At 35.4% G+C, this 25,803-nt stretch overlaps 4 protein-coding genes across 4 annotated transcripts; 1 reads left to right on the forward strand and 3 right to left on the reverse strand.

Moving 5' to 3' along the window:
- Positions 1-4,800: 4,800 nt before the first annotated feature.
- Positions 4,801-5,995, reverse strand: LOC140836055 (probable carbohydrate esterase At4g34215). The gene is made up of 2 exons (XM_073201467.1): positions 5,334-5,995; positions 4,801-5,118 (listed from the first exon to the last, which is right to left on the reverse strand). Exons 1-2 carry the CDS (start codon positions 5,937-5,939, stop codon positions 4,915-4,917), a joined length of 810 nt encoding a protein of 269 aa, XP_073057568.1. The 5' UTR covers positions 5,940-5,995; the 3' UTR covers positions 4,801-4,914.
- Positions 5,996-9,688: 3,693 nt separating this feature from the next.
- Positions 9,689-10,836, reverse strand: LOC140837447 (fructose-bisphosphate aldolase 5, cytosolic-like). Its single transcript, XM_073203607.1, has 2 exons — positions 10,458-10,836; positions 9,689-10,110 (listed from the first exon to the last, which is right to left on the reverse strand). Exons 1-2 carry the CDS (start codon positions 10,834-10,836, stop codon positions 9,962-9,964), a joined length of 528 nt encoding a protein of 175 aa, XP_073059708.1. The 3' UTR covers positions 9,689-9,961.
- A 2,537-nt stretch (positions 10,837-13,373) lies between these two features.
- On the forward strand, positions 13,374-25,795 carry LOC140836886 (kinesin-like protein KIN-14F). Its single transcript, XM_073202752.1, is given in 19 exon segments — positions 13,374-13,566; positions 13,953-14,144; positions 18,503-18,666; positions 18,776-18,919; positions 19,819-19,976; positions 19,978-20,176; positions 20,829-20,897; positions 21,027-21,251; positions 21,451-21,532; positions 21,702-21,797; positions 21,896-22,075; positions 22,267-22,373; positions 22,932-23,110; positions 23,211-23,375; positions 23,458-23,711; positions 23,928-24,091; positions 24,171-24,338; positions 24,602-25,236; positions 25,391-25,795. Coding segments are annotated over 18 exon segments (3,279 nt in total). The 5' UTR covers positions 13,374-13,566; positions 13,953-13,984; the 3' UTR covers positions 25,521-25,795.
- Positions 14,740-15,347, reverse strand: LOC140836056 (histone H4). The gene has a single exon (XM_073201468.1). The coding sequence runs from the start codon at positions 15,261-15,263 to the stop codon at positions 14,952-14,954; it is 312 nt and encodes a 103-aa protein (XP_073057569.1). The 5' UTR covers positions 15,264-15,347; the 3' UTR covers positions 14,740-14,951.
- Positions 25,796-25,803: the final 8 nt, after the last annotated feature.

The raw sequence follows: 25,803 nt of genomic DNA on the forward strand, positions 1-25,803 counted from the left end.
GAGAACGATCCCGATGTATCTGAATACCCAGTACAAAAGATGCATCACCAAGATCTTTCATCTCAAATTTCTTAGCTAGAAATCTCTTGGTTTCATGCAACAACTCTATATCGTTGCTAGCGAGCAGAATGTCATCAACATATAAAACCAGAAAAATATGCTTACTCCCACTGAACTTATGGTACACACAATCATCGACCAAATTCATCTCAAAACCAAACGAGATGATCACTTGATGAAATTTGAAATACCATTGTCGAGATGCTTGCTTGAGCCCATAGATGGATTTCTTTAATTTGCAAACCATATTATTTGTGTCTTTGGACACAAAATTTTCTGGCTGCACCATATAAATCGTTTCATCAATGTCACCATTTAGAAACGCAGTCTTTACATCCATCTGATGAAGCTCAAGATCGAAATGCGCCACCAAAGCCATTATAATCCTTAAAGAGTCTTTCGAAGAAACCGGAGAGAAAGTCTCTTTATAATCAATGCCTTCTTTCTGTGTAAAGCCTTTAGCGACAAGACGAGCCTTATATCTTTCCACATTGCCTTTCGAATCCCTCTTGGTTTTAAATATCCATTTGCAACCAATGGGCTTCGTACCTTTAGGCAATGGGACAAGATCCCATACTTCATTGTCCTTCATGGACTTTATCTCCTCATTCATGGCATCATTCCACTTTTGAGAGTTAGAACTATCCATGGCTTGACGGAAGTTAATAGGATCATCCTCCATCAATCCAATGTCTGCCTCATGTTCTTGAAGAAATACAATGTAATCGTCCGGAACTGCATTTCTCCGCTCTCTAGTGGATCTCCTTAATGGCATAGGTTCTGGAGGTGATTGAGTTTGTTCATCTGGAATGGGAGGATCTCTAATATTGTCTTCCTGTATTGTGTCTTGGTCAAAGTGAGGAATATGATCCTGACCAATGTCCAAGACACCTGTGGGAATATTTACATATTCCTCTTCAAAGACAATATCCCTTACTTTATCTCCCCCCGCAAACTCAACATCCTCAAAGAACCTGGCATTTCCTGACTCAAAAATCGACTTACTCGTGGGATCATAAAACTTGTACCCCCTAGATCTTTCAGAGTATCCAATAAAATAACAACTAACCGTCCTTGAGTCCAGTTTCTTTTCATTAGGCTTGTAAGGCCTTGCCTCAGCTGGACATCCCCAAACGTGCAGATGCTTAAGACTGGGCTTTTTACCCGTCCAAAGTTCATAAGGGGTTTTGGTCGCTGCCTTAGTTGGAACCCTGTTAAGGATATATGCTGCGGTCTTTAGTGCTTCTCCCCAGAGTGATTCTGGTAAGGTAGAATGACTGATCATACTCCTCACCATGTCCTTAAGCGTTCTGTTTCGTCTTTCAGCAACACCATTCATAGTGGGCGAACCCGGCATAGTGTACTGTGGGACGATACCGCATTCCTCTAGGAATCTTGCAAAAGGTCCTGGACGTTGTTCACCTGAACCGTCATATCTACCATAGTATTCACCACCACGGTCAGATCTAACGATTTTAATTTTTAAGCCAAGTTGATTTTCAACTTCAGCTTTATAGTTTTTGAACACATCCAATGACTGTGCCTTTTCATGAATGAGATAAATGAAGCCATATCTTGAAAAATCGTCTGTGAAAGTTATAAAATACTGTTGACCATTCCAAGAAGCCGAAGGGAATGGTCCACAAATATCAGTATGTATAAGTTCTAAGACGCCTGAACACCTATTGGCTTCAAATCTCCTTTTGTTGGTTTGTTTTCCCTTTATACAATTAACACAATTATTAAAATCTGTGTAATCTAAAGGTTCGAGAATTTCGTCTGACACAAGTCTCCTTATTCTCTTTTCAGAGATATGACCCAATCTTTTGTGCCATAACGCAGCTGAATCCTCACTGGTTAATTTTCTTTTAATGCCTCTACTTGTTTGCAGGGTTTCATTAAATGAAGCAATAACATCCAAAGAATAAAGATTATCGTAACCTGATAAAAAACCAGAACCAACCAATTTTGAATCGAGAAACAAACTGAATATTCCATTTCCAAACGAACAAGAATAACCAAATTTGTCCAATGCAGAAATGGAAATCAAATTCCGCCTAAAAGACGGCACAACAAATGTTTCATAAAGATCCAAATATATTCCAGTCTTTAACAACAATCTAAATTTTCCTATTGCCTCAACTTCAACTTTGTTGCCGTCACCAACATAGATGAATCTTTCAGCATCACTTGGTTTTCGGCAATCCAGGCAACCCTGCATAGACACACTGATGTGAGTTGTTGCACCAGAATCTATCCACCACGTGTGTCTAGGCACTGAAGTTAAATTAACCTCAGAACAAACCATATTCAGAAGCATACCTTTCTTAGCACGCCAAGCGTGATAATTACTGCATTGCTTCTTCATATGCCCATCACTGCCACAGAAAAAACAACCAGAACTTTGAGAATCACTAGGATTCTTCTGTTGTTTCTTCGAAGGCTGTGTATCCGCAGCAACCTTATCCTTCCTTTTCTTTCCTTTATCCTTCGAGGTAGAGGCATAATGAGCACTTTCTGTCTTGTCTTGCTTCAACCTTTCCTCTTCCTGGACACAGTGCGAGATGAGCTCATTCAGAGACCAAGTCTCTTTCTGACAGTTATAGCTCACCTTGAACTGGTTAAACTGAGGAGGAAGAGATATCAAAACCAGATGCACCAGCAAGTCCTCAGAGAGGTCAAGCTTCAGTGCTTTTAACCTTGAAGCAAGATGAGACATTTCCATAATGTACTCCCTAATGTTGCCGTTACCTCTGTACCTCATTGAAATGAGGCTTGCCAAAAGTGTACCAATTTCAGACTTTTCACTTTTAGCAAACCTCTTTTCGAGGTCTTGAAGGAAAGCCTTAGCTGTAGCAATGTCGCTAGACATTGTGCCCCTGAATGTTTCCGGAATGGCCTTCTTCATGATCATCATACACATGCGATTTGATCTTTCCCACCTTTCAAACTCCCTCTTTTCATCAGAGGTACTCTTATCCGTAATGACGGGAGGAGAGTCAATCCTTATCGCAAGGTCTAAATCCATGACTCCGAGAACTATCAACAAATTCTCTTGCCATGATTTAAAATTCGAGCCATTTAACATAGGAATAGAATTTATGTTGGAATGAATATTTGCAGGAGTCAAATCTGAACAGAGAACAAAAACAAAACATACATGCTCAACCAAATATCCAAATAAAATAATCAATAAATTCAAATAATGTAAACCTCCATAAACAGAATATCGAGCACTCCATTAATGTTTCATCTTTGGACAAAAGATTAACTTGTAAGTGATATCCTGGCGCAGCAGTCAAACACTGATAGTAACTATCATGTCAAATAACAACCTTCCTTTGGGCCGATTTATTATTCACATGAAAAAACGAACAACTATCACATGTTTACCACCACAATTGCATATGTGATTATATTAAATATTAACCTTCCTTTGGGCCGATCAATATTCATATAAATCACATATACCCAAAATCCTTTTGTATTTCAAAATAAATTTAATTTCCATAAAAGACGTCACTTTGGCGACATTTTATTTCAATTAATCAATTTTAAAAATACATATAACCTTATCATTATTTGAACTAATGAAAATTTAACCTTAACCGAATAAACCTGAAACCGAAAAAAAAAAAAAAAAAAATTTTTTTTTTTTTCGGATATTCCGTACGGGCCGACCGACCCGAATCCGTACGACTCGGGCCGACCCGGGTCCGTACGGCCCGACCCAAAACCGTATGTGTCGGGCCGACCCGGGTCCGTAAGACCCGACCCGAAACCATATGGGTCGGTCCGACCAGTTCCGTACAACCCGACCCGAACCGTACCTTTTTTTTTTTTTAAAAAAAAAATCCGACTTTTCGATTTTCCCTTTTTTTTTTTTTTGAAAAACTGGAAGAAAAATCGAAATCTTATACCAAATCTTTAAAATTTACAACCAAATCTTTTTACCAAAACTGAAACTTTAAAAGATTTGATTTTCAACCAAAATATTTTCCAGATCTGAAGCCATAGAACAAAAATTTTCAGATCTAAACCAAAATATTTTTCAGATCTGAAACCGTATCAAAATATTTTCAGATCTGAAAACATATCAATATATTTTTCAGATCTGAAGCCATATCAAAAAAATTTTAAACAAAATTTTATTTTCAGATCTGGATCCAAAAAGTATCCAAAAACTTTAAACAAATCTCAATGATTCAAACATGAATGGCTCTGATACCACTTGTTGGGGAAAACCCATAAACCGCAGAATCCATCACGTTAAATCATTAAGAATTTGACTGAAAACTTAAGCGGAAGCGTACCTGAAGCCATAATCCTGAAAGTTTAGAACGTGTCTTGATCTTCCAGATCTACGCGCTCTTTCCTTGAGAGAATCCTTTAGTTTCTCTTCAGAACTTTTTTCTTAATGGGGGAGAGAATAGTGAAAGTGACAACGCGAGATCTGGGGACCATGACCCTTATTTATAGATAATATCTTCTGATATTTCCGTTTTAACCCATCATAAAAACAGAAATTACACTTATGTCTCTACACATTAAAGACCCACAACCCATCAGATACATTAAAGCCCAATAACCCGAAACATTAATTGATCACTTTATTTTGGACTTAACTTAATAGACAACCCACACACATAATTATTCACATATAAGCCCATATAAATAAAATTGATCTTAACAGCTATCTCTAATCTTGTGAAGTTGAACCAAATATATAATGAAGTTGGATGGAACCAACAGTTAATGTTTATTTATGAATCGTCAATCATATTTAAGTTTCATAAATATTACATTTCTCCAACATATGGAATTTTCATGCTTCAGAGAAAAAGGATGAAGTAGCTAGCATTCCTCGTTAATTTCGAGGAAGGCATCAGCAAGTCTCTTTCCAACTTCGACTGATCCTGCCTTGTTCAGATGCACCTTGTCGTTAGTTTTTATCCCCGCTCCTTTAGCATCAACCGTGACAACGTGTGGAAGCTTTATGTCCATCTGAGCTTCTCTGACCAGCATCTTGAATTCTCCGTCTCCGGTCATCATCGCCACCTAAATATATAGAACATGTCGTAAAGTTAGACAAATTTCAAGAAATTGGAAAAATATTCCTACATTAGCTTTTTCATGAACATGATAGTGATGCCTTACTGATCAGATCATCAGGCTAGATAATGTGAACGATATTCGTTTGGAATTTGGATAATGATATCGATGCATGTATGCATATCCGTTACGATAATGTTGGTATATATATATTGACGTACCACAAGCACTGGCAACTCCGGTAGTCCTAAATCAGCCCGCACATCGGTGATAAACTTGACCAATCTACTTCCATATAGCAGAGCATCTTCATAGTGAAGTGCGTCACTCTCACCTTGGTACCAAAGAAGAGCTTTAATCTCGCCTCCACCTTGCAATGCAACCTTAGCCCTATTCACCATCTGTGTGAAAAGACCGGTCTCGTTGCCTTTCATCCACTGCATGATACTGGTTTGTCCATGCGCACAAGGGACCAGACCGATCGTCCCAAATTCCGGGTTCTCGATCAAGATCCTATTGGCAAAGGGCATTCCTGGCCCAACTCCCACAAATCTCTTGTCGATACCATCGTGAAGGCCGGGGTCGGCCGCCTGTTTCCACGTCTGGTTGGCGTCGAGCATGAGAATTTGCGGGTGCGAGAGAAAGTATTCCGGGGGGTAAGTACTGTTGTCGTTATTATATCCTCTACCAGCCATATTGCTTTGTCCGGCTAAGATGAAAATGCTTTTATAACTTGAATCATTTTCATTTTGGAATAGGTCTATAGTACCCATGCTAGAACATGACAGAAGCATGAAACAAGCAAGAAGAAACAATTTCTCCCCCATTATTGTTGGAATTTAAAGATTAAAGTTTGGCAAAAGGAGGGAGCTTGAGAGCTAGGGAAGGAGAAAGGGACTTATTTATAACAATAATCTTCATGCAAAAAGGTTCAGAGGAAGAGATGGACTTGAGGAATGGGGCACACTTCTGTCCATTACTTCTCCCACTTTCTCCTCCCCTTCACCCTTCCATTGATATATGCAAAATATATGGGATTGTGGTTAATTTTTGTGTATGTTTTTTCTTCGACAAATAAAATAACTTGGCTAAATTTGATTATATTATATAATATAATAAAATAATATATACATGATTTAATGGATCTGAAATTTATATTTTCAAAAACTATCTAAAAAATTGTAACTTATAAATTAATATCAAAGATTTCATATTTGAATTTACGCAATTCTTGTGTAAACACATGTTATTAAATTGGATTTAAACCCAATTGAGTTTAGGTTAATGAGATGTTATTATTGTTTTAATGAGAGCATGAAATTTTTCCCGTAAATTGGGATTGATCTTCATAAAATTCAATTAATTAAGTAAAGCTCGAATTTGGAATATTAATATTGAATCTGAAAATGATTATTATCAAAACATATTTTAAATTAATTTAAATAATATTTAAATAAGATCACTGACAAAGATCTTATATTATTCAATATTTTTGTGTTTAATTTGGTATCAAGTTCCGATTTACAATAATCTTCATAAATTCTAAAACTAAAAATAATTCAACTAAGAGTTAAAATACTTCTCTACCGGGGGCAAGGAAACTTTAATTAAATCTGTTATTCAGGCCATCCCCACATATGCTATGAGCTGCTTCAAAATACCCAAGACCATATGCGATGAGATCGAGAGGAACTGTGCCAACTTCTGGTGGGGCATGGAGAATGGAAAGCGGAAAATTCACTGGCAGACATGGGAACTTCTTTGTAAGCCTAAAGTGCAGGGTGGGATGGGATTCAGACGGATGGAGGATTTCAACCGTGCTCTTCTGGCAAAGCAACTCTGGCGTTTGATCCGATACCCAGATTCTCTTGCTTCTAAGGTCCTCAAGGGGAGGTATTTTAAACATGGAAACGTGATGGAAGCGAACCTGGGCAGCAATCCATCTTATATTTGGCGATCAATGCTGTGGAGCCGAGGAATACTAGAAAAGGGACTCCTCTGGAGGGTAGGTAACGGCACGTCAATCAAAATCTTTGCTGATAAATGGATATCAAGTATGGAGTCGAACATCGGGACGTGGGAAGAGCCATGGCGCAGGGACTCGACGGTGAACGCCTTGATCAAGGATGGATCATGGGATGTTGATCTTATTAAGAACTGCTTCAACCCATGGTTAGCGGGGGAGATCCTTCAGATCCCGTTGTCGTCAAATAATTATTGCGATACGAGATTTTGGAGATATGACAGGAGAGGGAAATACTCGGTCCGTGATGGATACCGTCTTCAACAAGGTTTATTTACCCAACCAGAAAATTGCTCTGTACTCAAGTCGCAAGCATGGTGGACATCTCTCTGGAGCCTCAATCTACCTCCGAAGGTGCGGATATTCTGGTGGCATGTGTCTCATGATATTATACCGACCAATCTAAACCTGCTAAGGCACCACGTCCCGACACAGGGGGCTTGCGTGATCTGCCACAATACTCACGACACAACATGCCATTCGGTATTCTTCTGTAAGCCATCTCGGAACATATGGAAGGGTACGGAGTACTATCACATTATGAAGATGGCCAAAGCAAGCAATACAATTGACTTCTGTGGGTGGATGAAACAAAATCTATCGCAAGGGGAGTTTGAGAAATTCGCTATCCAAGCATGGGCCATATGGAAAGAAAGGCAAAAAATGCTGCATGATGACAGCAATCGCAAGATGGCCGAGGAAGTCCATTAGAGCTTATCATTTCTTCTAGACTTCCAGAAGGCAAAAGCTCTTGATCTCCAAATTAATCCAGCCCCCAGCGAAAACGCAGTGAAAAAGTGGACAAGACCAGCCACAGGTACTTTCAAGCTTAATGTTGATGCTTGTATAAATGAAAGTTTAAATAGATACAGCATTGGAGGAGTCCTTCGAGATTGCCAAGGAAAATTACTTTTGGCATTTGGAAAGCAAATTACTAAACCCCTCTCAGTGGTCCATGGGGAGCTATTGGCTATTAAGGAAGGAGTAATAATGATTTATGAAAAGAGGTTTCAAGAAGTTCTAGTCGCATTAGATTCTGTATTGGCAGTGCAATCAGTCAAAGCCATACAAGATGATCTGGGTTATTCAGGCATTTGTGCAGAAGAGATTAACCTACTGGCTCATGCCCCAGTTATCTCTGACTTAGTTTATGAGCCTAGAGTGACGAATAAGGTGGCTCATAAAGTGGCAAATTTTGCTTCTTCTTCCCCTTCACCTTTTATCTGGATGAATGGTGATTTTCCTCTTTGGTTGGTTGAACTTGTAATGAACGATTATTCTTCATAAATTACAGGCTTACTTCAAAAAAAAAGATTATACTCACATATATTTTTTTTCGTTTAAAGGTATTCATTACCAAAAAACCATATACCACTTGTCGACAAGGTTTTCAAGTGCTAAAAAAATAATTTTGTCTAATGGAATTGAGCTTCTCGTATTATAATTTTTTTTAGTAAAATGCATTAAACAAAAAAAGAAATTATAGTTTTTTACTATTGGATTTTTTTTTTCTTGAGCCTTTTTCAAAATTAAAGCTCAATCAAGTATTCAAACACCCTCTTGGACAAATTTTGACGACAGCAATTATTCATTCATATTATTATTTGACATTATAAATAATATGGGTATCCCAAAGAATCTCCAATCATGAGCAATTCTGGTAAAGCAGAGAATATTCAGACATAAAATTCCACGGGCAATCATAAAATCAAAAGCAAAAATTTGTGTGAGATAGTTTCACAGGTCGTATTTTGTGAGATAGATTTCTTATTTGAGTCATCCATAAAAAATATTATTTTTTATGCTAAGAATATTAATTTTTATTATGAATATCGGTAGATTTGACTCATTTCACAGATAAAGTTTCGTGAGACCGTCTCACAAGATTTCCAGTCAAAATCAAATATAATCATTATGTGATATTTCCACTCTCTTGCCAATATCAAGCCACTCCACTATTTCGAGGTGGTCAAATAACTCTTACAGGTTTATTTCATTTGAGGTCGGCTAGAGCTTCACAAAACCATCTATGATGGTTATGAGGCGGGTCTAGATATGAGGTCCGATTAATCGCAGGGTTTGGTTCGGATCGGATCTTGGTCAAACTTAAAACGTGATCGTGTCTAATTAGGATATGTTCAATGAGATGTTAAATGGCATTAACCATCTCTCCTATGCGAGGCATTAGAGAGACGTTCATTTAATTATGTTGTTATAATAAGTATGTAGCAGCGGACTCAACGATTTTGATGAGTTGGTAGATATTATAACAACCCACCACTGCATATGTTCTTTAATTTGGAATAGTAACTGGGATTTTGTATATATTTATGATTATTATAATGGGTCTCAAAGTTTATTTTGCTATCATTCGATGTAAATAGGGTAATCTTCGGACAAATACAGTATTAAGCGATGTAAAAAAAAAATTTACCCGAACATAAACTTGAGACAAGATAAATTATGAATTAACCAAATTAGTTGGAACATTAAAATTGAACAAAGACATTTAATTATATTTCCAACTTTTGAAACAAATCTTTAAATTATGTACTCAAGATCGAACAAGCTTAATTCGTCACCAGTCCACACAGAAAAGACATTATTAATGTAGTTAAATACGTACAATCCTTCCACACAAACCGATCAATACTTGTAACGATTTACGAACAAGCTCTCAGAAGCCAAACCGTCGCCACTTCCCCCACCGTATTTCCCCAGCGTGGCCTCAGAATTGGCTTTGCACCTCCCCGAGAATGCTGCCTGAGCTTTCTCTACGCTCTCCTTCTTTCCTCCCCATGTTTTGAGCGTACTCTGCTGTAGAGCTCACACGAATGAGAATGACAGTGTCCATGGCTTGGGTATATCCAACTTGTTCATGGCATTCAAGTTCAATGTCGCCTCTTCCTCACTCTGCCCACCTGATAAGAACACGATGCACGGCACCACTGGCCGCTGGGGGCACCGGCGGAGGGCTGCCACTGTGTATTCAGCATTCACCTCCGGAGTCACCTAAGTATGCAAAGGTTAACAAATCAAACACCTATTTAAAATAAATATATTCATCTCTGATCATATATATAATTACTATCGCGTATCAAAAAGTTGTGTTATTCTATCGTATTTTCAAATATCAAGATTCAAGACATATTGTTGATTATAGAAATTTTGTATATATTACGTAGAATGCAAAAAAAATGAAAAAATATTATAAAAGTTGATGAATGCTTGGAGAAACTTGAAAATATCCATATATTGGTCTCAGTTATTTGTTTGATTATAAAAGAATTCGATGAATATAAAATGATCCAATTATTATTACCTTGGGAGTTGGGGCCGTCGGAGCCAGGAGTAACCATGTTAGGCTTCAAGAGGCCGGTCCCTTCCAACAGCACATGCTGCTCATTCAACGCCTTGTAAACCGCCGCAAGCACAGTTTCAGTCACCGCAGCACATTTCTGAATATCATGGCTCCCATCCGTCAGCACCTCCGGCTCCACAATCGGCACCAGCCCATTTTCCTGACAGATTATCGCATAACGAGCCAAACCTTGTGCGTTCTGCTGAATACTCAACTCAGACGGTTCAAATATTGGAGTGTATTCCTTGTTTGACACGTGTCGGAAGGTAAGCCCAACGAAGTTTATCGTGGTGGGATAAAGGAATGAGTGATCTCTCTCAGTGCCAAATGGCGACGCCATTGCCAATATCTTATACTCTAGATTGTTTTTATCCTATGCTCTATTTCTTGCCTCCAAGAATATAATTTGAAGAGTTCCCAATTACAAATAGTTTGATTAAAAAATGTGGGGAGGCTATTTTTCAAATCCATATTTCACGTATTTACAAAGAATTCCATGTTAATTATAATGAATTTCAAATTCACTCAATAATAACGTCATTTGAAATGCATTCTATTTTGTCTTACATAAGTAACATGTGAATTTAAAATTTCATCGATTGTTTCATTTCAAATAATAAAATTATAATCGAAATCCATGAATTTCAAATTCATCTCCTCAAACCCAATCAAATTTTTTTCAATAATCTCCTGAGAAATCATCTCTATTTTTTAATGTAACACGAAAGAATATTATTTTAAAATTAATTATTAAAATTAATAAGTATTAGTGTTTGAATAATTATTTAAAAATACTGATATAATATAATGAATTTATTTAATTTTTAAATATTATTATATAAAAAATTGTTATGTTATTGACATGACATTCAAACGATGATAACAATCTTCTATCGTTAAATTTACTTATTTATCTAGTGAAACTATTACTAGTTAAAAGAAATAAATTCAAAAGATCATATATTTTTTCATTTATCAAAATTTTAAACAATGAATAAATATTTTTCAAAAATTCAAATTTTTTGTCATTTATCAGATGTATAAATATTGAAGAAAAATTAAAATTATTTTTGAAAACTGTTAAAAATATTTATGTTAATATTTTAATTAAGACACTTTATAATAATAATATCAATTTACCAACAACCAATATATTAAAAATTCACAAACGAAACTTTTTTAAAAAGTTAGAAAATATAATATTAAACAGAAATCTCTTTTATTTAATATGATAAACAGTAAGGAGAATTAAATATTTAAAATTAACATAAAACTAAAAACCATTGTACAACTGAAATTAAATGAAATAATATAATCAATACAGATAATTAAATACAGTTTATATTTTTACGAGACATCAAACTCAAATTTTGACATAACAAAAACTGAAAAGACTTCAAATTTAATTACGTATTAATTTTTTATTTGTTTTCAAATATTAATGCTTTAGGTGAATATATATATATATATATATATATAAAGAAAGAGAGATGGGAAAGAAGCAAGATATTCTCGTTATAAAGAAGCAAGATATTCTCGTTATAAAGAAAGAGAGATGGGATCACGGGGATAATAAATAAGAGTGATTGGGGGTGCAAAGAAAAAGCATTTGTGGAATCATTTGAATTAAGGGATCCAACGTTTATACTTGGCCTACTTGGGGACATCTCCCCTCCCTCTTTATTTCAACTTTCAAAATCCAACGTACACATTTTTTTTTTATTTTTTTTTTAAAAATAAAAAAATAAATCTACACTAGTCAAATACTCTATAGTCTATACTAGTCAAATGGTATACAACAAACACGAACCATATATTTAGTTAAACAAATTTGAATGTAAGGATATTTTTACCATGAAACATTATGAAAATAAGACATTCAAATCGACCAAAATCACTTCTTCATTCTATTGTTGGTTAAATGAGGAACGAGAAACTTTGAATTTGGGGTGTGACCGAAAGATAAAAAAATTTGGATAATGAAATTAGCAAATTGGATGACAACATTTGTGTATGTACCCCAAGTCATTCATGATTTATTGATGGTTGAATTTGTCTAATGCAAAAAAAGATTATCATCAGTCAAAATTAAAGTGATTAGATTTTTGTAAAGCAAACTAAATTCCCAATTAGACAACGTTCGAAACGCCCCACGACATATTCCACATGTCGATTTATGATATGTCCTTTTGAGTGTTGGCCTCCATCCAGTCACACTTGCCAAAATATTAACTAAATTTTCCTGAGTGGGCATTGGAGGAAAAAAGGGCGAGAGTCGCTTTTAAAAAATACAAAAATTTATGTGAGACGATCTCACGAGTCATATTTTGTGAGACAGATCTCTTATTTGGGTCATCCATGAAAACTTATTACTTTTTATACGAAGAGTATTACTTTATTGTGAATATCGATATGATTTACTTGTATCACAGATAAAAATTCGTGAAAACCGTCTCACAAGAGATATACTCTTACTTTTTATGCTAAGAATATTACTTTTTATTGTGGAAATCGGTAGGATTGACCGGTTTCACAGATAAAGATTCGTGAGACCGTTTCACAAGAGACATAATCTTAAAAAAATGGGCGAGTCAGAGACCCTGGGTTACACTATTTCCAATGGTTCACAAAGGATTAACGTAGAATGGGATTTTCAGGAAAATAATGGTGCTTTCAAGTTTGTATATATTTAATTCAACGTGATCAAATAGGAGGCCTCGAAAAAATAAATTTAAGTTGATTTCATTTTATTTTCAAAAATTAATATTCCACCGCAATTAAACACAATTCAATTTTTGATTACTATGTGATCCTACCCGACCCGACTCAACCCAACACACATACCTTTGATTTCAGGGTCTTTATAAATTCCCTGATGCTTCACCACTTTGAGTGAGTCTTCTCTCTCTTGCCAGAATTCTGCATTGAATGAACCCTCTCCGAATTTTGAATGCTTCTCAATTCAATGCTCACGAGGACCTTGTTTGAGCTCCCGTTTTGAACTGTTTCAGAAACCCGATCAGCAATCGGAATCCCAGGAGCGATCTTGCTTCCTCTTGCCAAAGTTCAGGTAACTTTTAATTTGCCATGTTTCAAAGATTTCAAATTCAATTCCAGCTTCTTGAATCCTTTACTTTTCCATCTTACTTCTTATTTACACTCGTGGGAATTTGAAAACACCGCAAGATTTTTTCCTGATTAAGCACATGCAGATATGGAGATTCCCGTAATAATAATTTCAAATTTTTTTCTGATATTTGAAAAACTGGAATCCAAGTACATCTAATTTGGTCGCCCATTACATTTCTTGGATCCATCCCTTGAAATTGAAACCCACAAGCTTTCTCAGGGAACTCTTTCTGCCACTGTTTCCCATCTTCGTCAATGGTAACATTGTTTCGAACGAACAATAGTATCTTAAAATGAATTGACCAATAGGAAATGTGATATTGACAGTTTTAAAGAAAAGTTGGCCTTGTGAAGAGAGAATGCCGCAAGAAATAAGCTACAGTTGCGGCTCAAAATTCAGCTCCCCGGGGAAGAACTTGAGAGGATTAAAGGGCTTGATCCACAGCAATGGAGAAACTTCATACCCAGAAGAAATCATCAACGACCGTGAATTAGCGCAGAGAAAAGCAGATGAATCAGGTAAGTATAATTTATATAGTATTTCATTAACATTAAAGATTATTAGTATCGGGACTTTTTTCTTTCAGCAACATTCAGTTATATCGACAAATCAACAATTTTCATTCACATAGCTTAAAAAATATCGAAAAGATAGAGAGAGGGGTTGTTCCTAGGAAAACTTACGAATTGTCTTTTGAAAAGGGAAGAGAGGAGACGTGCTACAAATAATAATGAAAGTGGTCACCATTTTAATTAATTCAATTCATGATTAAAGATGAAGCGTTAAGAAGTAAGGAATCCACCATTTCCCATATTAAATGAGACGGGATCGGTGTAGCCTTTGGCACCGCTGAACTTGCGAAACATGATGGGAATAATAATAATAAAACTAATCAATTGCTTATAGTTTCCGCTTGCCATTGGTGCTCTAAAGTTGAGACACAAATCATTTTTAATGTCGAAGAATTCTATTTAGGGTGGACTCAAAAGTTCAAATATTATTTTTCAACTGGGTTCGGATTTAAAGTATCCTTTTTTTTTATTTCGTAATGATTTCTTACATTGTGATATTCCTTTGATGAGCCTCACTGTGAATCAAATCTGGATCCGAAGCTAATGGAAACCCAATAACATAAAATACTACTACACTGAACCAGAATAAAATAATACCACAATCAACTTAATCTAAAGGAACTGCAAATTAATGTCAGTGGAATTAGAACAGAAGTTCAAATATTTCAGAATCTCGTACAACAGGACGAATTCAACCACAGACAGTAGCCCCGAATCTACCGAAATGTCAACAATCCCTAACCCTAGAAAGCCCTAACCTCCAAATCCATATAGGGTGCGGCCTTGCCTCTTGAGAGCGTAAACGACATCCATGGCCGTCACGGTCTTCCGCCGGGCATGCTCCGTGTATGTAACAGCGTCACGGATAACGTTCTCGAGGAAGATTTTTAGCACACCGCGCGTCTCCTCGTAGATGAGGCCGCTGATGCGCTTTACTCCACCTCGGCGAGCCAGACGCCGAATCGCCGGCTTGGTGATGCCCTGAATGTTGTCCCTCAGCACCTTGCGGTGCCGCTTTGCTCCGCCCTTTCCCAAACCCTTGCCGCCTTTTCCTCGCCCAGACATTTTTCTAGTTCAGACTCAGAAATAGAAATCACAGAGAAATATTGCCAATCGAATTTGATTTTGTCTTGGTAATGGGGGGAAGGGATTGTCGAGGATTGTGTACTTTATATGGAGAGATGCGAGAATTTGATGGTTATTTTACCAACGTCTGATTCTATTGACAATCCACGGCTGAGGATTGCAATCCCCGTCATTTACTAGGTAAGGTTTCTAAGCCGTTGATGAAAAATCGACGGCTATCTGATGATGATATCGGGGATCCTTCTTGGGTGGATTAAAAGCTATACAGTTTTTTTATTTCATTTCATTATATGTATATATACATATATATTTTTTTTAATATGTTAATCAGTATTTATTTTCGATTTTATCATATGATATTTATCTATTTAATATATAATTTATATATGTTTAATTAAATTAAATATATAAATATCATTTTATTAATAGACACGATATACAAAGATAGTATGAAAACTATATATATAAATACCTTTTAAATTGATATGAAGTGTACAGGCGAAGATTGATACTGCAGCAGTACCATAATCAGCAATAGTCGATATAATAGGTCAGGAAAATATCCATATCAAACATAAGATTATTAAATATAAATAATCAAAAAAACATTATCGTAAACTTCCGAAAACCACGTAGTATATATTTGTTTGTAAATAAAATTTCAATTGCAAAAATAAATTAAAGTTCTAATTTTAGTCCAGCATTTTAAAAGTATTATGTTCGTAATATATAATGAAACGTAGATAATATTTAAGTATACATGCAAACTACCATACTATTACTAATCATAGTATTGTGATATGATCACAAAATCCAAAAAAATAAGGCAAAAACTTGTGTGAGACGGTCTCACGGGTCGTATTTGTGAAACGGATCTCTTATTAGGGTCACCCATGAAAAAGTATTACTTTTTATGCTAAGAATATTATTTTTTATTGTGAATATGGGTAGGGTTGACCCGTCTCACAGATTACGATCCGTGAGACGGTCTCACATGAGACCCACTCAAAAAATAATTATAATCATTTCAAATTCTAAAAACAATAAATAAAAATTATCTTACTTCAATAATTGTGCTAATGAATGAAACCGTCTTAAAAAAAAATCACTGAACATCGTAATTTTTTTAATATAATTTATACTTCTAACAAAAAAAATGGTTATCAAAAAGCATTGGACATGAAAACACTATTATATATATATATATATATATATATATATATATATATATATGTGTGTGTGTGTGTGTGTGTGTGTGTGTGTGTGTGTGTATATAAATTAAGATTCACGTCACTTTCTAGCAACATTTATTTTTTTATGCATTTTTAATTTTAATTCATTTGTGTCACTTAGATGAGTTGGTATAGGTCGATTCAATTCATTATTACAATAAAAATTTATAATTTTGACATAAAAAAATATGATTTAATGAATTAGATTGTGCAGAAGATTTGTGTTACAAAAATTAACGGACTCATAAAAGTTTTTATGCTCTAAAATATATATTTCTTCTCTTGCATCAATAGTTATAAAATTCATTGGATAAATCTTAAATTTTGAATTTTTGTGAAGAAAATACTAATTTTATCAGATAGACTTTTATATTATATATATATATATATATATATATATGTGTGTGTGTGTGTGTGTGTGTGTGTGTGTGTGTGTGTATATAAATTAAGATTCACGTCACTTTCTAGCAACATTTATTTTTTTATGCATTTTTAATTTTAATTCATTTGTGTCACTTAGATGAGTTGGTATAGGTCGATTCAATTCATTATTACAATAAAAATTTATAATTTTGACATAAAAAAATATGATTTAATGAATTAGATTGTGCAGAAGATTTGTGTTACAAAAATTAACGGACTCATAAAAGTTTTTATGCTCTAAAATATATATTTCTTCTCTTGCATCAATAGTTATAAAATTCATTGGATAAATCTTAAATTTTGAATTTTTGTGAAGAAAATACTAATTTTATCAGATAGACTTTTATATTATAAATATAAACATAAATAAATAATTGATAAAATAATGATAAGTAATATTATATGTAATTGCAAAATTAAAAATGTATTTACAGCTAGGGATGGCAATGGGTAAGGTATGGGTCGAATTTGATACATCCATCCCCATACCCATTTATTAAATTCATCCTCATACCCATCGGGTATTGAATTTCATCCATATCCCCATACCCATCGGATTATCGGATACCCATACCCTACCCAAATACCCTATTATCATATACAATTGAATTTTTTCAAATTTAAATTGTTTCAAAGAAGTTATGAATATTTAAAAAATTATTTAAATGAACAATAAGAAAAATTAATGTTGATAAAAATTTGCAAAGTAAACTTTATAAAAAAAATAACAAAATATTAAAAATAGTTTATATTAATTGAACAAAAGTACGTAATTTAACAAAAATAAATTATTTTTCAATTTTTAAAGTCAAACATGGAATAAACTTACCAATGAAGAAGATGAGAAATTGAATGAAAAATAAAAGAGCGGTAAAACCTTCAAACGTAAAAGTGAAAGTGAAAGGAAAGAAAAAAGAAAAATTATCGATTTACTTGGATTTGAGAAAATGAATCTTTAATATATGTGTGTACGATAGGTGTGCAGCATATCAAAACTATATACATACATACATATATATATATATATATATATAAAGAGAAAAGAAAAAATATCGATTTACTTGGATTTGAGAAAATGAATCTTGGCAAAAACTTGTGTGAGATGGTCTCACAGGTCGTATCTGTGAGACGAATCTCTTATTTAGGTCACTCATGAAAAAGTATTACTTTTTATGCTAAGAGTATTACTTTTTTTGTGAATATGGATAGGGTTAACCCGTCTCACAGATTTTGATCCGTGAGACGATCTCACATGAGACCTACTCATGAATCTTTAATATAAATAAATATAATTACTATATATATACATATATACATACATATATATATATATATATATATATTTATATATTAATTTAAACGGGTATTCGGGTAGGGCGTGGGTCGGATTATATCAAACCCGTCTCTATATCCAAACTCGAAAATCTCTATACCCGATTACTCAATTATTTAATCGGGTCTAAAAATCTCACCATTTCCTCTTCTGTTCGAATCGGGTATCGGATCCTTGAGGAAATTGCCATCCCTATTTACAGCTCTCGATATAACATGCTAATATTGCAGCTGCGAGGCGATACCAGGCGGCGCAATGGCTGCGGGAGATGGACCACGGCGCAACGGAGGTGCTGCCGAAAGAGCCGACAGAGTACGGGTTCTGTTTGGCTCTCCGGAATGGCCTAGTTCTATGCAATGTCCTCAACAAAGTCAATCCCGGGGCCGTTCACAAGGTAATACAGAAAGTTCAGCTATACCGTAGTGTGAAGTTTTGGTTGTTCAATACATATTCTTCTCGTCATGTTTAATTTTATTTGTTAAATTTTGTTATTCAATATAAAGGTGGTGGAAAATCCATTGGTGGACGTGCAGGCCACGGAGGGTGCAGCACAGTCTGCTATCCAGTATTTTGAGAACATGAGAAATTTTCTTGTGGCTGTTGGTAAAATGAAGCTGCTTACTTTTGAGGCATCTGATCTTGAAAAGGTCAGCATTTCAATTGTTATGCTGTTTCTTGCTCCTTGCTTAATGCCTGTTGTGTTTATATCCTGAAAATGAACAAAATCTTGCTTCTTAAATGGTGCTCTCGTTTCCTTGTGCCATCCATAATGTGTGTAGGAAAGTGCTTCAGTATTATTCACGTGTCTTAAATGTCATGTGATATGACTTATGAGTCATATCAGCCCTATTCACTCAGCAACTTCCCTTTAGCAGATAGTTAGCAAGCATCTTTCCCTTATCTTACACAATCGAGCGTCGTCAGGACAAGACAGTGATGATTAACCTTGCCGGTTGCACATTCCCAGGGGCTAGCATCAACATAAATGATGCTGATGGAGGAGGAGGCTGATCTTCTTGTCTGGCCATTTAAGCACGTTATATAGCAATTTTTCTTCATATCATTGAAGTTTACAACTTTGTTGAAACAAATTAGAATACGAGTCCTTAACATATATGAGATTTTTTTAGTAGATAAGATTTTTGGGTAGTTCTGCCACATTTCGAAGAGAAACCATTATATATGTGTCACAACTTCTCCTTGTAAGTTATTTCATGTTTACTTTATTCCCTCTTTAATAGAATGTGGTTATAAATTTAATTTAAATGAATATTCAACTGTTGACAGGTTTTTTAGCCGCAAGCCCTGTTGATGACCATGGTAGTATCAGACCATGAACTTGATGATTATAACGAAACATTTTCTTTCTCTCTCTGTCTGTCTCGTTACAGAACATCAGGAAGCAAGTTCTATATATTCTCATTAATGAATATTAGCACTCACACCAAATTAACATAGTTATCTCACCTCAAATATTTATGTTTGAGGTGGTCTTGACTACCATTTTTTAGTACATTATTGGCTTTTAAATTGCTTTAACTTACAGGGTGGTTCATCAAGCAAAGTAGTGGATTGCATTCTCTGCCTGAAAGGATATCATGAATGGAAGCAATCTGGAGGAATTGGAGTCTGGAGATATGGAGGAACAGTTAGAATTACGTCCTTGAAAGAATCACCACATTCTGTAGTGGGTAGTGAAAGTGCCTGATGAATCAGTCATAGGTTCTGAATCGTCACAATATGAACAGTTGATAGAGTCCCTCCAATCATTTACTGAGTCACGTGAGGAATCCAGGGCCGCCAATGTACTCACATTCATATTCGATCATTTTAGCCTTTGTCTCTTGCAAGCTTATGTGGCAGAGAACAATGAATCTGGAGATGACTTGCCTTTAAATCCAATGGTAGGTAAGCTCATTTCTGTTTGTTTTATATCAGTAAATAGCCATATCATATAAGAAATACATGTCACACCAAATTTAGTACTCATTCTTAAGGCTAACACATAGACTTTGAAACTGAGAGTGTGCATGGCATTAAGTAAAATTTAACACTTACACATCACTCCAGTTTATTGTCAAATGGTGCACAAGGAAACATAAAATAACACATAAAGACGAAACATTACAAATGCTGGAGAATTTTGGGATATCAGGCATTTTAAATTGTTCCGCTTTCTTTTAAATTTTTCACCGTTTTTTTACTAAGGTTGTGTTTGGATGGAAAGATTTGACTTTGTGGGGGATTTCAAATGACTAGGTTGGAAATTTAGTTTAAAAATTAAGCAAAAAAAAATTAGTCGGGCAACAAGGGATTCCGAATCACTCATTATAATTTTGAGTCAAATGAATACGATGGATTATTCAAATCCTTCAACCCAAATGCAAACTAAGAGATTTTTGGTGTTGATCATAAAGTTCAAAGCAGTTATATCCCTATATAGTGAACACCACATTCTTTGATGGGTGTATTTGTTTTCATGTTTCATGGCATTGTAATTTTCATTTTCAAAGTATCCTTATCATTATTGTTTTTGTCTGACTGGGGAATCTGTAGGTCATTGATATTATGCTGAGGACGGTTGTTAAAGATTTTTCAGATTTATTGGTTGCTCAAAGTAATCAGGTAAAAATACAAGAATGTTTTTTCCAATTTCTATCGTATTGTGATTCATACAGAGACTATCTTCTACTAGAAATGATTTACCAAGTCAATTATCTCAATGGAGCGAGGTTTTGTTTCTTTGGTCTGCAGCTTGGATTATTTTTGAAGAAACTTCTGCTAACAAATGGCACTCCGCAGACAAAATGTCAATTCCTTGAAGCCATATCAAAGTACCTAGGCAAAAGAACTAGCCTTGCATCAAAAGATGTATCTGAATTCTGCATATGTGGTGGAAAAGGTGAACTGGCGTCGTCTAGGAATAAGGCCTCTTCCAGCCATGCAGTGCTGCTTGATTTTCAACAGAAACAACTAGAGGTGTGACCATACTGAAACTTCTGTAGTTTATTGTCTCATCTTATTTCCAATGTTAAAGTCGGCTTCTTATTTGTTGATTATGAAATGCTTTTATGTTATGTGTCTTTAAGAAAAATTGTATTTTATGTGGCTATATATTCATGTATACAAGTATTCACCTGCAATATTGTTATATTGCCTCATAATATACAATTTTCAGGATCTAAAAACACTTCTTAGAGAGATGAAACAAGAAGTCTACCAGGTTCACGTAGGACAGGAGAAAGGACTCCAATGGCTGGGTGAGATGCAAGCCAATTTTTCGACTTTATCTTTTTTGTATACCATATGTATGTATGTACCAAAGCATTCAAAATAAAGAGTTCACCTAGTTCGATGTTCAAAACTTTTTTTCCTGGATTTTTTCATAAAAGCATCATATCAAATTATTAACAGTGATACCTCTACCAGGGCACCATGTCAAGGGCCTTGAAGTGGCTGCGTCTTCCTATCACGAAGTTTTGGAAGAAAACCGTCTTCTCTATAATCAAGTCCAAGACCTAAAAGGTGACATATCTTTTATATTTATTTTTTCAAATTTTGTGGCTTCATGAATGCCCATTGTATAAGATTGAAGTTAATACAATACAATGCTATGATCACAGGAACAATCAGAGTTTACTGTAGGGTACGACCTTTCCTCTCGGAACAATGTAAAGGGCAGTCAACTGTTGATTATATCGGAGAGAATGGAAACATCATGATTGTCAACCCCCAGAAGCAGGGTAAAGAAGCAAGGAGGGTCTTCTCGTTCAACAAAGTTTTTGGGACAAATGTGTCGCAGCGTATGTCCTGACTTAATTTTCCTTTTAATTTGGTATTGCAGTCTGGCCAACTTCAAGTGAGACATTTGGAAATTTAGCATGTACTTAGCTTCATTAGTAGGAGAGGCAAAGTCTGAAGTTTTTATTTTTATGTATCATCAGCAATTTAAGTTTTGAAAACTTCTCGTTCTAACATGTTTTCAAATTTGCAGAACAAATATATGCAGATACCCAACCTCTGGTCAGATCTGTTCTAGATGGTTACAATGTTTGCATATTTGCATATGGTCAGACCGGATCTGGGAAGACATATACAATGGTAATGGGAAACTATCATTGCTTCCATTGCATAGATGTTTGTCAGTTTTGTTCTGTGACTCAAAATATGTCCTTTTGGCAGCATGAGCCCTTTAGCATTTGGACACGAATAATATTTGGTCTTGTGACCTCTGTGAAAACTAATTTCTCCTGTATAAAGTTCTTGAAGCCTTTAGAGTTGTTGAAGGTTACAAAGACAACATACACAATAAATACTAAGTTTGTATGTTTCCTTAAGCACTCATCTCGAGGTGAGTCAGTCAATGTCTAGAGAAGTTATACATGTTCAAAATTATTTCAATCTACTTTCCAAATGAGCCATCAGAATTTGGTTACTAAATTAAAGAATCCGAAAGAAGATTATCGACTTTCCTTTGGTACCTTAACAGTAACTAAATGATATTCCTGAAGTAAGACCCACCTGTTACCCTAATAGTAAAAGGTGCTTAGTGGACATTTTGTATGATAAAACTGAATATATAGGCCCATAAAAGAACATGACAAGTCATTGTATATTCCACGCCAACTTATTGGAAAGTCTACTTATCCTTGATTGTAGAGCGGCCCTGACTTGATAAGAGAGGAAACATGGGGTGTCAATTATCGAGCTCTGCGTGAGCTGTTTCAAATTTCAAATGCCAGATCAGATGTTGTAAACTATGAAGTTGGAGTCCAAATGATTGAAATTTACAACGAACAAGTTAGAGACTTATTGGTCTCTGATGGGAGTAACCGAAGATATCCTTGTTCAATTTCTTTATAGTGGCCAACGTAATAATTTCTCATTCAGGATTTACACTCCTTGGTAGTAATTATGAATGCCCTTAATTACTTTCACATTAGATATTCGAAATAATTCTCAGCGAAATGGTCTCAATGTTCCTGATGCAAGCTTGATATATGTTAAATGTACCCAAGATGTTCTTGATTTGATGAAAATTGGACAAAGAAATCGTGCCGTGGGTGCCACAGCTTTGAATGAGAGGAGTAGTCGATCTCACAGGTGATTTTTTTCTTTCGTAAATTCATATATTTCCTCATAAATTATTATATTATATGTTTAATGAATTTATCCCTTGCTGCAGCATTTTGACTGTTCATGTTCAAGGACAAGAACTAGTTTCAGGAACCACACTAAAGGGTTGCCTTCATTTAGTAGATTTAGCTGGAAGCGAGAGAGTCGACAAATCTGAAGCTGTTGGTGAGAGACTAAAAGAAGCTCAGCACATTAATAGATCTCTTTCTGCTCTTGGAGATGTCATTGCTGCTCTGGCACAAAAGAGTTGTCATGTTCCTTACAGGAACAGTAAGCTGACTCAAGTGTTACAAGATTCTTTAGGTAATGTGAAACCACAGTTAAACGTGTAATTTTTCATTCTATGCTATATCCAGACATTAACCAATGGCTTGCTTTTGTTTGCCTTGAATTTCGTGAGGGAGTTTTGATATAATAAGCAAGTTCTGAATATGCCATCTTATGATATTATGTTGCATTCTAGTTAAGTTAGCCATTTTGGAAAGCATGATGTTCTTACTACTGCTATTAATTTAACAGGGGGGCATGCAAAGACGTTGATGTTTGTGCATATAAACCCAGATATCAATTCTCTAGGAGAGACAGTTAGCACCTTGAAGTTTGCTGAAAGAGTCGCCACAATTGATCTTGGGGCAGCCCAATCAAATAAAGAAACCTGTCAAATTAGGGAATTCAAAGAAGAGGTCTGTTCTTCTGCCGATACATCTCTAATTTGGTTTTGATCTGTTCAGCTGACGTTTGACTGTTTTGTGGTATATTAAGATTTCAAACCTTAAATTATCATTGGAGAGAAAGGAAGCTGAATTGGAGCAGTTGAAAAGTCGCACGAATATTCGAGGCGCTGTATCACCTGTTCGGATATCAAAACATAACAGCATTCTTTTGAAGCCTGAAATTGAGCAACCACTTGTGGATGCTCAAAACACGGAGGTAAATGAAGAAAATTTTGTCTAAAGTAACACACGTCGATATTAAAATAAACTTGTGAACTAGAGTAAAATGTTCCTTTTTTCCATTTTCATGTCGAAGACAGAAAGTGGCTCGAATGAGGCAATGTAATAAGATATTAACTTTTGTGGTTTGACCATGATAGCTTCAATAGATTGGATGGTAAAAAAACGTCTAGAAGGCTTCAGTTTTATCATGCCGAGTTGGCACTAAAAACCTTGGGACATATTTATGCTATGTTGCAGGTAAGAAGTTGTTCCTCTGGTAAGCACAGAAGACTTCGATTTCCCTCTAAATTCATGGACAAGGATGTCACGCCAAAGATCCCCGTCTCCGAAGAAAGACCTGTAAGCTCCATCAAGCCAAGATCTCCATCTCCTCCAGTTAGGAGATCGATATCCACTGACCGAGGTGCCCTCACCAGACCTAGTGTTTCAGTACATAAATCTACCACCATTGCACATGCAATAGCACCATCAAAGGTTAACGTGCGTCTGTATCAAGAACCACTAAAACAAGATAATTTTCCAGACGTATCGAACAGTCTCCAAAGGGTCACTTTTCGAAAAATTAATTCAGAAAATGAAGAGGAGCAATTCAAACAAGTGCTAAATGTAAGGCAGGGTGGCATTAGAAAAACCAAACCAGAGAGTAAGACAAAGGCCAGGCATCAGTCATCTGCTAGAATTCACAAGTCCGGAGTTGCAGATAAACTGCTTTCAGATATGGACTCTGGTAAACTACTGGAGCAGACCCAAAAACTTGATTTCTCAGATCCTGAAAATGACCCTGGACCTGTCAGATCGCCAGCTAATGATAGCATTACTATGAAGAAGCTACACAGGAACTCCTCGAGTGACTCTCAAAATGTAGAGCCAAGGTATGGCTTGAGCTTAAATTTGTTAGCAACCAAGCTAATGTTTTCATCATTCTGAAATTTGTTGGAGCTTATCATGAAATCTTGCAACTAACTACATGTTTTTAAACGTGATTTCTTTCTTTTACTTACAATACAAACCCTCTTTCTCGACCAGAGAACTACTGCAAAAGGCAAAGGAAAACAAATTTTCCGTCGTATGTCAGAATGTGAAGGAATCGGGCAATTCATCTCTGCCAGAATATCAAAGGAGCAGATCTACGCCACGCGGGAAATTCATTATTTGATGGTTAGAGAATTTCCGAGCATGAGGTCACAAGTCTTGAGTGTATATATGTACAGAACCTCGCTAGACTCCTTGATTCAAGATTGCATGCTCTCAAACTAAAAGTTCAGTAAATCATTTGCTCAGTTAACACAGGGGGACCTGCATTTTCCTCTTCTTACTAGTTTTAAAGATGTCCCGTAGTAAATGTCATCCCTGAAACAGTCTTGTTTTTACAGGTCATATTGAGACATTCATGCGTTTGAATATACTGTGAAGTAGTCTTTGTGTTGCATATCTCTTCA

The sequence above is a fragment of the Primulina eburnea genome, chromosome 7 (assembly GCF_022965805.1).
Source record: "Primulina eburnea isolate SZY01 chromosome 7, ASM2296580v1, whole genome shotgun sequence".
NCBI classification, from domain to species: Eukaryota; Viridiplantae; Streptophyta; class Magnoliopsida; order Lamiales; family Gesneriaceae; genus Primulina; species Primulina eburnea.

What these genes read in the sequence shown, in the direction of transcription:
- LOC140836055 (XM_073201467.1), bottom strand. Translation starts at nt 5,939, where the DNA reads ATGGGGGAGAAATTGTTTCTTCTTGCTTGTTTCATGCTTCTGTCATGT. An exon ending in CGGAGTTGCCAGTGCTTGTG is followed by an intron (nt 5,119 to 5,333) that starts GTACGTCAATAT and finishes CTATATATTTAG; the next exon opens with GTGGCGATGATGACCGGAGA.
- LOC140837447 (XM_073203607.1), bottom strand. Translation starts at nt 10,836, where the DNA reads ATGGCGTCGCCATTTGGCACTGAGAGAGATCACTCATTCCTTTATCCC. An exon ending in CGACGGCCCCAACTCCCAAG is followed by an intron (nt 10,111 to 10,457) that starts GTAATAATAATT and finishes ACACAGTGGCAG; the next exon opens with CCCTCCGCCGGTGCCCCCAG.
- LOC140836056 (XM_073201468.1), bottom strand. Translation starts at nt 15,263, where the DNA reads ATGTCTGGGCGAGGAAAAGGCGGCAAGGGTTTGGGAAAGGGCGGAGCA.